The sequence below is a fragment of the Leptosomus discolor genome, chromosome 1 (assembly GCF_034619465.1).
Source record: "Leptosomus discolor isolate bLepDis1 chromosome 1, bLepDis1.hap2, whole genome shotgun sequence".
In the NCBI taxonomy this organism is placed as follows: Eukaryota; Metazoa; Chordata; class Aves; order Leptosomiformes; family Leptosomidae; genus Leptosomus; species Leptosomus discolor.
Window position 1 is genome coordinate 80,736,808 of NC_141391.1, and position 14,640 is coordinate 80,751,447.

Below are 14,640 nucleotides of genomic sequence, written 5' to 3' on the forward strand. Positions count from 1 at the left end.
CAGTTTTTCACCTAATTTTTCTTTAAATACATCTAATGACAGAATTTACACAGCGTCACATAGTAATTTGTTCCATTACTTCTCTATTCTTACCATTAGAAAGCTTTCTCACTACCTTGTTTAGCCTCATCTGCTGCATCTTAAACTCGATCCTTGTTCATGACGTTCACAGATTGTGGAGACCAGATTCTTTCTTTCATCTATGAAGGAGAACTTCACGTACTGCAAGATTGTTATCGTGCCTCTGAATGTTTTCTTCTTCAGTGTAATAACCACAATGCGCTCCATTTTCCTTTTAAATGTTTCTAGGCCTCTGATCATTCTTGCAGTTGGGTCTGGAAACTATCCTATTGGCCCACAACCATTCTCCAGAATCAAGCCTAAAACTGGACACAAACTGTGTCTAAGCTCTTAACAGTGTAGACTAGAGAAGCAGGATTATTTCACACATCTTACTTTATGCTGATATACTTAAAAATAGCTGTTTGCCCTCTGCATGGCAGCATCATCTTATTGACTCACATACAGCCGTATTGTATGATGCGTCACTCGCCAGTCTTCCCTAAAGATCTAGGAAAGGTAATTCCATGGCATCTTGGAATAGATATGTGATATCTAATGTAACTTTTCCAATTGTTAACGTTTCAGAGATAAAGGTGTCTTTCTAAAATTTTACAGTAATTTCTCATTACACAGTAACACTGTAGGACAGTTACTTCTGTTTTTCCTACTGCTAGTAACATCACCTTTTTGAAAACATCTGCAGTAGCTTGAAAGAAAAAAAAAACAACTCTTCAGATTTGGCATCTTTTGATTAAATCAACAAATCAAGTGTTACATACGTTCCTCTAGACAGACTTTAGGAACTCATATATTTGAGTGCACAGCACTTTGTCACTTCAATGTATGTCACAAATAAGATTTCTTTGCTCATGCATAAACCTTCTTGGCAAGTTATCGTATGCACTTTAGTTATTTTGTCATTTCAGTGGGTGTCCATGTAAGTCCAGCTGTACGTGTTGGTTCAAAAAATTGTTTCCCACTCGGTCTGCCACAGATGACTGAGTACCAAAATTCCCTTAGGTGAACAAATGGCTTTTATATTTTAAGAGGTCTTCTCCCAAACCTGATCATACAATTAACTACAAGTAAATCAAAATTGATCTTGTAGCCCTTGAAGAAATCTAAAATCAACCCGAGAAAAATCCAGTAGTTAAATCTGTTTATCACAGCACTTTAAACCCTGCATATCCTTCAACAGCCTGCAGTCTTAGTCTAATATAACGAACATCACAGAACATGTCAGTTTGGATTTCCACATTTGAAAATCCTTCTTTAATTATGATGTATAATAATCCTACAATTTGCATGTTAAGAAAACTTCCATCTGCTTTGCATTAGGGGCAGTTGGATTCACTTGATTGCAAGTATCTCAGCCTCTCCGGTGTTATGTAATTGCATGCAGATGGAGCACAGCAGCACAAACAAGAGCACAGCACAAGTGCATTTTAAAATACTTTTGTAGAACCAGCACCATCAAGTTAATATCCAGATGTGTAGATCCAATTACTCTTCAATGTGCTTTTTATTATGTAAATGGTCAGCCCTTTCATCGTGCTGGAACAAATTAGTCTTCTGAAGTCTGCAGTGCTTAACTGAAGAGTTCAAATCACTGATTGCTGTATGTGTGCTATACCAGAGCCCAGGAAAAATGTTTCTAAAGGTGTTTTTCAAACAGCAGATGCATCTCTGTTCCATGAAAAATAAATGCATGCTGGTCCCTCATAAGGATCTGTACCTTAAATGTCGATTCCCCAGGAATTCAAAAAGTTTCCACAGAAGGGTGTCAGACAGTAAAGGGTACATTCAGGGCATCAGTACAATTGTAAATACAGTTGTTCAAAGACACAGAATGACACATTTGTAAAACTGTACACTGTTTTTTCTAATACAAAACTGTTTTTCTTTACCCATGAAAAGAGCCCTTAAACTGTGGGTGACCATCTGGCTCCAGCTATTCTATCGTAATATTGTCATACCATGATACCCTTTAAATGTCATAACCCTTCTTTTCACAATTTAGTTGCTCAGATCTGCAGTTTGGTCTGCTGTATGGATTGCTCCCTCACACGTTTCAGACAAAACCAGGAAGGTTGGTTTATACAGCATGAACCCTAAAACTTTGTTAAAAATCAGTCTTGGAAAGTTCACACAAGTAGGTGTATCATCACATCTGAGAAACCACTAACTTCTGAACAGGAAAAAGGTGATGGGTAATTTTTTCAGCTGTCATCAGGTGAGTGTAGAAAAAGATACTTGTCCTTGTTCTTACTTGGGGATGCATACGTGCATGTTAGAAAAAGTGGACTTGATCATGCATTTTCCATCCATTTCTCTTCTTTCCTTTTTCTTCTGTATTTTTAAACTGTTTTATTTCTAAGCAGAGATATTGCCCCCATTTCTATCTCCAAAGTACCAAAATTACTTTAGGCACTTACTGTTATTTATAACATCATTATGTCCCTATAGAGAAAAAAAATAGGTAGGCCATAGAGAAGGGACACTTTCTGAAGTCCTTCACTAGTTGAGATAACATAAAGGAGGTGGATGAGGCAGATGACAGAAAAGTAGCAGAGAACGTTTGATATCTTCAGTATAGGGAAATAGAAATGTGAAGACTAAATAACTGATTAGTAATACTCCCAACAGAGATGAAAAAATACAATGATAATGGATAGTTTGTAGATTATAGCAAATACAAGCCAACAGTTTGGATAACAAGTAACTGGACTTGTTATGTTAATTCAACATTTGCAATATATGACTTTAGTGGCAGTGTACTTACATTAATATTCTTTCACAATTGGGCTTTAGCACTTAGTACTAGAGGGCAAATCCAGTTTCTAAATACAGCAAATCAGATGGGTATTTGTATCTGCTGTTGTAACTAATCACCAGAGCTTGATCAACAGTAAAATTATAGGAACTTCTCTACACTCTTAGATTCAATCTGAGTTCATTCTCTAGCTGTGAGTGCTGTCAAAATGATAAGTACTAAACATATTCACTAGATCTCAGTCATGCTTGCAGAGTTTGCTCTTCCTTAGTGACAGGAAGGTCATTCACCCCTGGAGAAAAAGAATAGCAAGCCTGCTCTGTTTCTATTTGTCCTTTGTTGCAGAAAGACAGGTTGAAGAGGCTAATTAGCTGAATTCATCAGCTGAGAAGGAAGTACGGTATTGGGCTTGCCCTTCCTCTGCAAGACATATATGCTCTTACAAGCAAGCACCTCCTGCAGATAGGTGATAAGATGTTAAGAGAACGTTAGTACTGCTCCTATACAATTAGGCTAAACAGTAGTAGACTTCCTAGTGTGCACTTGTACAAGGAATCATAGCCTGTCGTATCCTGTGTCCTCTCCCAAAGCATGTCACCTTGTTTCACGTGTTCATCTGTTTGCTTGTTCACTTTACCTTTTCCAGCTGTCACATTTACTGGAGCACTTTGTAGTTGTGGTATGGAGCCTGATCGTGTACATCATTACATATACAATACAAATGCCAGTTTATCACTCTGGTCATTTGCCTCAAGAAAACAAAAGAAATAACTAAGTGATGCATTTTAATAATTTTAATTTTAAAAGGTGTTGTGTATAAGAGTGTATTAATTCCTTAGAGTTTTAAAGGGGTCGCTCTGAAGTATTTTGGAAGCAAGAGAATTTCCCTTCTGCACTGGAAATCTGGATCACAGTATTGCATGCTGTTCAAAATACTTGTACTATTTTCATCAGTTTTATGCTTACTCAACCTGTATGACTCCTAGATCAAATCTTAACCATTTGTGTAAGATAGTGCTTCCTGATGGCCCATTCTGCACACTCAAAAGACAGGATTCAAAAGTCAAAGCACATTATTTCTGACATACGTTCTCATCACTAGGAACATTCAAAAAGATGAACTAACATTTCAGTGAAAGCAATGAATATAAAAATAAAATCACCATCTCCTTCAACAGTTTACCATTTTTCCATCCATAGATGGAAATAAGTCTAGATTCGGACCTAAGCCTGGAGCTTAGTTCAGAGTTCTGCTGATTAGGGTCTCCAGAGAGAGACCATGCTATCAGAAGAACATCTCATTAATATTTATTTTTTATCACTGAAGTAAGGAGAATGGATTTCTAACAAAACATTCCAACTCTGTGGAACAAGAAAATCCCTTTTATAAATGCTCATTGTTCTGCATTAGGAGCACATTTTCAGAGTATTTCCATAGATTTTTTTTTTTTTTTTAATTCCAACAAATTAAAATCTGGAGTTTGTCTAAGCAAATAATTTTTAGTGTATATGTTCTCGCCAATGGATGTCAAGGCGAACTTTTTTTCACTGAATCTCAGGACTCAAGTCAATTAAAATCTTTTTAATAAGATTGTCTTACATTTAAATAATGAATTAATACATATGTATGTGGATACTATAATCTTTCACTATTTTGTTCTTAGGTCATGAAGAATGCCAATGCCAAATATACTGCATTGATTTGTTCTTTTACCAGATTATCTCATACTTCCTATTTGGTAATCCTACTGCTCGTCTTATAAACCTAAATGTTATTTGTGATTAATAGGACTTGAACTATTTACCATTAAATATTTTCCTGCTGCATTCTCTCTCATCTGCATCAAATTAAGTGAGATTTCACCTAAATTGGCAAGTTTGTTCTGCTTAAGATGATTCATAATAGCCACATGTTTACATTCCACAGATTTCCAGACATGGGCTTCACAAGGGGAAAAAAAATTCAGAAACTTGAGCAACATTTTTCTCTGGCTTTCCACAGATGCCTCTCCTTTTTCTTCTCATCCATACAAACTCATATGCAATGAAAGTCCTAGTTCGCTAGGAGACTTTATCATGACCTGAAGTTATTAACCAGTTGAGTATATATTAATAATCTCTACCTTTGTACAGATTTTTTGGAACTTGGCACGTATGACCACATCCATTGGAACAGCATTTCTTCACTCCAGAACATTCACTATCAGCTTCACAGCTTTCAACACAGGCAGCTGCAAAACCACTGGCCTTCTCAGGTGCTGGGCAGTCCCCTTGCTTCACAGACAGGATGTACTTAAGGAATTCACAACTAGTTAGGCATTCATAATTCTTCTTGGGGAAAAGAGGCTAAAGTGAAAACAAAAGAATTGCATAAAGTTTTCAACAGGAACAGGAGAAAAAAAAAAAAAAAAGTTGTACATTTTCCAAGACCTCCTAAAGCAAAATTCAGATTTTCAGCTTTTGCAAGACTATCCCTGAAGATTTATGTATTCAAGCCACTTCTAAAAAAGCATTCCAAGTACAGAATGATGAATTCCCTCAAGTAAGACCACCATCTTTAATGGAATAAAGTTTTTTATATCTGCCAGCTTTCCCTAGTTTTCCACACACTGTCTGGCTACAAAGTTGCTCAATGACAGATTAAAAACATTCCCAAAACAAAGGGGAAGCAATGGTCAGACAGTCTTTTTTTTGGACTACACCACATTCCTCCCTTTGCACTTCATAACACTTTACCCAAAATATCTGATGTAACGCCACTCTAGATAAATAAGTGAAATCTTGTTTCATTATACTGTTTGAACTGAGTTGGCTAAGGGAAGATTTTGCAGTATCTTTATGTTCCTGCCAGCATATTAGTAATTGTATAACTCTTCATGGAACTGGAACTAAATTTCTGATAAAATGATCAGCAGAAAAGACAGATTAAAATAAGCCTCAAATATATTGATTAAAGATCAAAGTAAATGCTATTTCTTTAAGAAATCAAGTCCTAGATATAGAAGAGGTTGCTTCAACACATAGATGATTTATAGCATGTGTCCTACTCAAAAGTTTGCAAGGTTCACTTAAAACTGTATTAAAAAGCACATCTAGCACCCTGGGGAGAACGCTCTGTGTGACATGGGGATTTCATCTCCTGTTTTATCTGATCCTTTATTTAGTGTGGTGCAAAAACAGCTAAAGCGATTCCCTCAAAGTGATCAGTGGAACTGTAGATGGGCAACCCATGTAACGGGTTATCTATAGCCTGCCTTTCTATCTCACAGCAACTAAAACCTTCCACAGTGACAGATCTGATTTACAGATTCCTAAGCCTACACAGGAATTTTAACCCACTCTCCATCCAACTATTCATGTAACTTCTGCAACTTCCTTCCATATTCAAATGTCTGTCTTTCTTATTTTTACTGTTCTCATACTTCTGGCAAAATGAGAGACTTCACTATCATGGAGGCCCAGCTGTTTCAGAGACTATGTGTCAGTTTATTCTCCAAGGTCACCGTGGTCCAAGAATGCACCATTACGTTACCTCTCCCATCTTGTCCTACAGAACAGTCCAGAGTTTGTGAATCAGGCTTTTAAGGATGCATTGGGTATTGGAGCTTAAGCAGCCTTAAAGGCTGCTGAAATGAACACTGACCCCAGTGATCCCTGGACATGCACTCCTGCTGTTCCCCCCATTGGAATGCACCTGATCCCATGGTTAGGCAGTTAAGAAGCTAAACCAGCAGGAAACCGAATTTATGGGGAAAAAAAAGGAGTCAGGTAAACTGTCTCCTTTTCTTCTTCATACATGAGGTTCCTTTACCATTAGCACATTCATTCAGTAGGTAAGAAGTAACATACCAAACAGGGACCTTGAGAAACAAAAAGCTAAATTGTTGCTTTCAGATTTTTTTACAAAATATGAAAAGATTGAAAACACTCTCAAAGGAAAACAGCCTCATTTAATTCAATCAAACAATGTCTATGCAGCACACATAAGTCTGAGAGAAAGGAAAGTGGTCCCATGCTTTGGGGGCAGGGTGGGGGGGGAGCGGGGGTGTGTATGAAGCTAATTTCAAATCCTAAAACATCACAAATTTGCAGCTACTTAATTAAAAACTTTATAGCTCCCTGAGGCATAATACGTCCTCAAGGCTTCTCTTCCTCACCCTATTTCACAGCTCATTTTTCAGTTAGCTGCTAAATGTGCTGCTCTTCATTACAGGCCTTTGAAGTTCTAAATTTAGCTTCAACCACAAAACACTAATCAAAGAAGGATGCTCAGTGTTTTTTAACTACAATAGAACAGTGTTCTACAAATGTTTTCCTTTTAAACCAATTTTATACGTATTTTAACCCATATCTGGAAACATACAGCCTGAGAGAGAAGTGATATATGAGAATGACCTAAATTAGATCCACTTAAACTGCTTTATTACACTACCCTAGAGTTTTGCATATGAGGAAACAGCAATTAATCTGGGTTAAAGAACTCTTACAAGGACTGGTTTTCAAGAGAAATTTTTACTTTGTTTTCTGATGTAACTACATAGATCGGTAATCCAGTAATCTCTATTTACACATAGCTGGATCAAATTTATTTTTTCTTAATTGAAATTACAGCTTTTCTATATCATCATCATGATATTTAAAATCATTTAAACATAAAACATGATCTTGTACCAGAAAAAGAGTGCCCACAGTAATGAGAGAGGAGTTAAATCAGTAAATCAGTGAGATCAATATATCAATCAAGGTCAATTCTATTTTTTTTATAAGAAAAAGCTGAAAATCTTCATAAACACACACTTTAATAGACTTGAATAAAGTTCTATCTTTATATTGATTTAGTTACAATAAAGCAACTTTCTACTGAGCTGGTATTTCCATTTTGCACTAAAAAACACTTAAGAACTCTTAACAGCTGACTTCCACCAACTCAGCAGAGCCATGTTTCAATCAATAAAAATTAATCCAATAAAACCATCTCCCTTTTTGTACTAATTTAACAGATCTAGGTTTGCTTATTCACAAGGTCATTGTGAAACATGATTCAGAAACAGTTTTCCAAAGACTTGTTCCTGAATAATTATGTATTTTGACAGTGGTCTTCTGAACTAGGAGGCCACAATCCAGCTATTCCTGGAGAGAGATTCTTTTAGAAATCAAGTTGACTTTCACATAGCTAGCTACCCTGCACAAGGATTTTCATACAATGACATTTTATCTTTTAAATAGAGATATTCTTTCTTACACATGCCCAGAAAAGATAGAAGGGCATGTGGTATAAAGAGCATCCTAAAGGAGGGATTTAACAGCACCTTCTGAGAGAAGCTGTGTAAGTGTAGCTGGATCAAGTCTTAAAACTTCAAGTTGAGATAACTCATTTGGTCAGAAAAAATATAATTTTTAAACTCAAACTTAAGATGGCTAAAGTGTTGTATGTGCATCCATTCAAATGAAGGCGAATGCTGTAAAAATCCCATGTTTGTTAGCTGTCTCCTTGAAGCTAATAATTTAAATGAAAGAGACAGCTAGAACAAAGTGAGAAAGAGTGCCCTTGGGCTGACATACCTCACAGAAGCTTTGGCAATGGTTTTTCTTCAGGTCCCAGGACTCTTTGCAGGGCTCCAGGCACTAGGAAGAATCAAGAGGCAGAGAAATGTCAGGAAGAGAAATAAACAACCACAAATAACTCCATTTCTTCTCCAGTTGTTTGTTTGGCCCATAGGAAATTAATAACAGGCTTTAAGAATCCACTTCTCCTGAGGATAAGATTGTGTCATTGAGTCACGGTGTCAGAGCAAGGTCATGCCAAGCCATGGTTTGATTACAAGAAATATTTTCTGTATTTCATACTGTACAAGGCAATTGCCTCACTTATTTATACGCCACCCTATTTTCCACCTTATTGAATCTAGGTTCTAATACCACTTAACACTGTGTCACTGGATCACAGAGGCAAGGTACAAAGCACTACTCTAAACTACGGAAAGTTCCATCTTCTCCTGGCTGACCAGCCTAAAGATTAGATGGGCACATTGCCTTCCCAAGCGAGAAACTACTTCATCAAGCTATGGAGTAAACTCAGCAGAGGTTTAACCACTATTCCTGTATAAATAGATGATGTTCACTGGTCTGTTAGCAAAGCCACTTTATTTCAAATACCATATTACCATTTCTTCATGTTCAACCTCTACTGCAATGGTTACACAGAGCTGAGATTCAAACTCTGCAAACCAGAGTCAAGCTTCAGAGCATAGCATAAAGAAAAATCACACTATTAAGAGCATTTACTGCAGCTGAAATGTAAATTTAGACTCATCCAGTAACCTTTTCTTGTCCTTTGTTAGATATATAATCTTGGAAAATACTGGCATTGTTGGGAGTTAATAACACCTACTCCTTCTGGTAATAGTGAAAGGATACTTATTGCACCAAAAAGAAAGGGTTTTGACATGCAATTTAGTATTTATATAATTCATTTATTAGACATAGATTGGATTCATATACATTTATGCTATTCAAAAAGAAGCATGAAGACATATAGGGTGTATGTCAGCTGCCCACCTGCATCATTAATGTATTAAAAAATTTAGTGTTTTAAAAGTTAAGCATTTTTCTTACTTTCAAAAAAGCCTGAAAAATATAATACAACCATTAGTCACAGAGGTTACATATGTCAGAAATGAAAAATACCACTCAAACATTTTCTCTATATATTTTTTGGTATTTTAGACTCAAGTTCTAGATGTTAAAAATTCACAATATGCTGCATACAGAGTAATTAGAAGGATACATTATAAAATGTCATTCAAGTCAGTAAGTTTAATTAATTCCAGAGTGTTGTTCCTCCTGTGGTATAGTTACCACACATTTGAGCTCAATTCCGCTGTCCCATCAATTTTATAACTCTCCTGTCTGATGGATTTAGCCCAAATTATAGAGGTATAAATGGTGTAAAGACAAAACAGGCAACATTTTGACCACACTGGGACTTTGTCAGTGATCCCCAACACCATCAGGATTTCCGTGTCCTTGCCTTCTCTGAATTCTCGCTTCACTTCTGCACAGACACACAGAGCATATCTAAACCAGCATATCCACAACCTTGAGATAACAACTAGGACCAAGTTCACACTGACTGGACCACCTTCCTTGCAGTCTCTATAGCAAAACAGCTGGTACTCCTGGAAAGAAATACCAAGATGCTGTATGCTTCAGAGGGTTTGTTCAAGGCAGTTGTACCAGGACGCCTTTACCTGCAACGTAAGTAGGCTCCAACACTTGATGCCTTGTCTGGCTGCTGCTCTGTCTCAATAAACACTCAGGATATCCCAGGCTTCTTTCAGTTGAGCCCCAGCTTCTCCTGCCATCACGGCAGGCAGAGACAATAGGCACCTCACCTCAGACACTTCAAAGGAAAGATGGACAAAATGAACGAGGGCTGAGCAGTATCCTGCCATCCAACTACTCTCAGAATTCTCCAAGGAAAATAGAAGATGCAGCAAGCCATAAGGCCTCTGTCATTAATCTTCATAGGCTCTGATTAGAGTACATGCTCTTACCTAAACATAAACAAAAAAAACTTCCTACTCTTGCTGTATAAGGAGTCCTCAGGGCATTTGGCTTAGCCTAGCACCAGGTGCTCTTGCAGAAGCCAACTGCCTATCTTTAGGGGAGCTGTACTATTCTGTAGGTTGCAGAAAAACTGCTAGCAGACAGAAATGCTGCCAGTAACTTCAATCTAGAAGAGTTCGGGACTGTCCTTCTAAAAAAGGTAGTTATTAAGCTTGCAGTAACAAATATGAGAGCACCTCACAAACACTGAGGTTTGTGCATTTATCCTCTTAGCTACTCTGTTATGAGGTTCCCCTAAAGTAAGAAGCTGGAAAAGCTATGAGACCTTGACTTAAACTAAATAAGCTGAGATCTTGAGATTCCACCCACACACTGTCTGGTGAGCTTTATCCTCTGAATGGCAATAAACTCAGGTAGAGAGATATCATTTTTTCCCCATGAAGTCTCTCCTGATGTTTTTTATACGGAGAGGGAAACGTGTTCCAGATCCAATGTGATATATACATGCTAGTTCTAAAGAACAGCTATTATGTACATAAATTTGTCTTTTCCAGACACCTCAGCTTTCCAATAAACTGTCTTCATAAACTTTAGCCTGCCTGGTTCTGTTAAACTTTCTCAACCCATTTACATGTGTCACTCTGAGCTGTATCTTTTATCTGCAAAGGGTTGTGGGTTTTTTCTCATCTTCGGCATGCTTTGCTACGAATGTGCATCAAGATAAGTCTACTGAGGAACACACATTTTGAAGTGCTCTGCACAGTACTGTGTAGTAAAACATTTCTCCCTCCAGTATGGATCTCCCCCATTTTTAGTCCATCTAGCCAAGGCAAACACCAAGTTGAAAATCCTCTCAAGAAGAAGCAGAATCAGGTCTTACATTGACAGCAGCTGGAGGTTTTCTGACAGGTATTTTCCACGCATAATAAAAATTAAAATCAAGAAAATGTGAGTCGGAACTAGTGGCAGTAACTTCTGTTTTCTTAAACCCATGTCTTCAGAGAAGACAAAAAAGCACATATATCTTAAAATTTAAAATTTGGAAACACATTTCTAATAACTTCAATGCAACTCAGCTTCCCCCAGACCTACAGGAGTTATTTTACTGGTGTTTAGCATAGCCTTGATGTCTGAAAGGAAAGCATACAGCATTTCTCACCAATAAGAAGAGTTTCAAGGAAATACCTAAAACACTCATGAGAAAACTATTCCCACCCAGCAGGTAAATATATCCAGGTTTTCTGGATTAGTATAAATGTGTGTGCCTGTTAAAAGGATATTGAAATCCCCTATCCAGGATAAGGAGGAATCTAGGCCAAGCAGCAGCTGGCAGCTGGTTTTGGCTCTACTTTATGTAATAAAAAATACCTTGCAGACACTACCACCCACCCTCAGAAGCTAAACTTAGGTATGTAGATGGCAGACAACCAGCAGGCAGGAGGGCAGTAGTGTGGGAAGCATCCCAGAGGTCCATTCAGCAGATGTCACTGGTCACTTGGAGCCACCTCTGACTGCTGCTGTCCCAGCACCACCATAAAGGCTGCTCTATTGTTGGGGCCAGAAGAGGTATGAAACACAGCGTTGAACCAGTCATTATGGGACGGTGGCACTCTTCAGAAAATGACAGGTATTAATCACACTGGTCTTGCTAAATAAACAGCATCTGTTTTATCATCTCCTGTGGATAAGTCTGGAAGTTATAGACTTGCGTTCTTCATCCAGACTGCTGCAATTGCATCAAAAAGCAAAAGGAGTGCTAATAGAAAGCACTCCAGCATTTGTCATCCTTCAAAATTTGTGTGTTTGGGTACATATGTCGACACACAGAGGTGTAAATATACTTATCAGATACTACTATCTACCTGGACTTTAGTAAAGCCTTTGACAACGTCTCCAGCATTCTCCTAGGAAAGCTGGCGGCTCATGGCCTAGACAGGTGCACACTAAGCTGGGTTAAAAACCGGCTGGACGGCCGAGCACAGAGAGTGGTGGTGAATGGAGTTAAATCCAACTGGCGGCCGGTCACAAGTGGTGTCCCCCGGGGCTCAGTATTGGGACCGGTCTTGTTTAGTATCTTTATTGACGAGGGGGTTGAGTGCTCCCTCAGTAAGTTTGCAGATGACACTAAATTGGGTGGGAGTGTTGATCTGCTCAAGGGCAGGAAGGCTCTGCAGAGGGACCTGGACAGGCTGGATCGATGGGCTGAGGTCAATGCTATGAGGTTCAATAAGGCCAAGTGCCGGGTCCTGCCCTTGGGTCACAGCAACCCCAAGCAGCGCTACAGGTTTGGGGAGGAGTGGCTGGAAAGCTGCCCGGCAGAAAAGGACCTGGGGGTGCTGGTCAACAGCCGGCTGGACATGAGCCAGCAGTGTGCCCAGGTGGCCAAGAAGGCCAACAGCATCCTGGCCTGTATCAGAAATAGTGTGGCCAGCAGGAGGGGGGAGGTGATCTTGCCCCTGTACTCAGCACTGGTGAGGCCGCACCTCAAATACTGTGTGCGGTTTTGGGCCCCTCTGCAAGAAAGAAATTGAGGTGCTGAAGTGCGTCCAGGGAAGGGCAACAAAGCCGGTGAAGGGTCTGGAGAACAGGTCTGATGAGGAGCGGGTGAGGGAACTGGGGTTGTTCAGCCTGGAGGAGAGGAGGCTGAGGGGAGACCTTATCGCTCTCTACAGCTACCTGAAAGGAAGCTGTAGTGAGGTAGGGGTAGGTCTCTTCTCCCAAGTAACTAACGATAGTATAAGAGGAAATGGCCTCAAGTTGCACCAAGGGGGGGTTAGATTGGACATTAGGAAAAATTTCTTTACTGAAAGAGTAGTTAAACAAGTGAAAAGTCTGCCCAGGGAAGTGGTGGAGTCACCATCCCTGGAGGTGTTCAAAAAACATATAGATGTGGCACTCGGGACACGGTTTAAAGGGCATGGTCAATGACTGGACTTCACGATCTTAGAGGAGTATTTCAACCTAATGATTCTATGATTCAGTTCTTAGATTCTAACCTAGATCTGTTAATATTCAGACTGTTTAAAATCAGCAACAAAGGGCAAAGCACTGTTTCATTCAAGGAAGAATTACTATTGCTTTAAAATATTTTGATTTATATTTTTTTATTCCATTTTTTAAAAAATTTGCAGTTAAGGGCCCTATTAGAGAAGTCTTTTTTGTTCTAATTTTTAAGCTATAAATAAAGCAACTATGAGATTAGTATATGATGCGTGCCATTTACATTAGTTAGTAAAGGGTTTTTCAAAATAGTCCACCAACACTTTTGCTTGGGAAATGATGGCTTTGAACTGAATGGGACAGAGTTACATGAACACAATAATTCTGAAAGTCTAATGAATTGCGAAACTTCATTAAAGTATTGAAATAAATATTTATTCAAATACTGTATATTTATTCAATTATATTTAAATTAAATAGCTGAACATGACATTACTGTTTAAACAGCAAACAATTCTTTATTTCACAGCAGAAGAGTCTACCCACAGTATTTTTGTCTAATAAGGCTTCTTCCTTCACCAAAGTGGAACCAAGTCACGTGCAAACTGTTGTAAAAAGAATTGAATCAAAGTGTTATAGCTGGAATATAATTATTCTTTCCATTATCATTCACCATTCCAATTGCTCACAACAGCAAGGTCAGAAAATAATGATTTATGTTTACAATATGTATTTTGTTTGCTGTCCTAAAGTATTTAGTTAAATGGAACTTAGACAGTTAAAAAAAAGGAAAAAACCACCTTTCAGTGTACAGTCTCCTAAGAACCTGCCACGTCATGAAGACAAGTACATGAAAAATGCAAGTACTCACTATCAGGCACTGAGCAGAGAACATTCTTGGGGTCAGGAATTTAACCAAAGTCAAAGGAGAACATACTGTTCATCACTCTTAGAATAATTTTGTAATGGGTACACTTAAATATATGACTGTGCCCAAAGAAACCATGAGAAAAGTGACTTTCAATCTGTAAATCTTAGCACAGTGGCAGTAAGCACAATGCAAATCCTACATAGGCAGTGAGAGAGAAATAACCAGTTCTGAGATTTTTTTAATCTACATCTGCTGTTTATCATTAGGAATAGAAATATTGGAATGTAAGTTGTCTGAAGAACATACTGAAGAACAGTAAATGCATAGCTGAATATTTACCCAGCCCAAATCAATTAATAGCATGCTAGCTAATATTAGGTATTAGCAATACCACATCATAGAATATACTATCTTTTGAACAGTT

At 38.2% G+C, this 14,640-nt stretch overlaps 1 protein-coding gene across 2 annotated transcripts in view; it reads right to left on the reverse strand.

The window, feature by feature from the left end:
* ANOS1 (anosmin 1) overlaps positions 1-14,640 on the reverse strand; it is a 142,581-nt gene that overhangs the window by 51,797 nt on the left and 76,144 nt on the right. For both annotated transcript variants that reach the window (XM_086481938.1, XM_086481870.1), the window contains exons 3-4: positions 8,399-8,461; positions 4,960-5,182 (exon numbers count right to left, since the gene is read on the reverse strand). In XM_086481938.1, the coding sequence (XP_086338064.1) occupies positions 4,960-5,182; positions 8,399-8,461 (286 nt within the window). The remainder of the gene's footprint in view (positions 1-4,959; positions 5,183-8,398; positions 8,462-14,640) is intronic.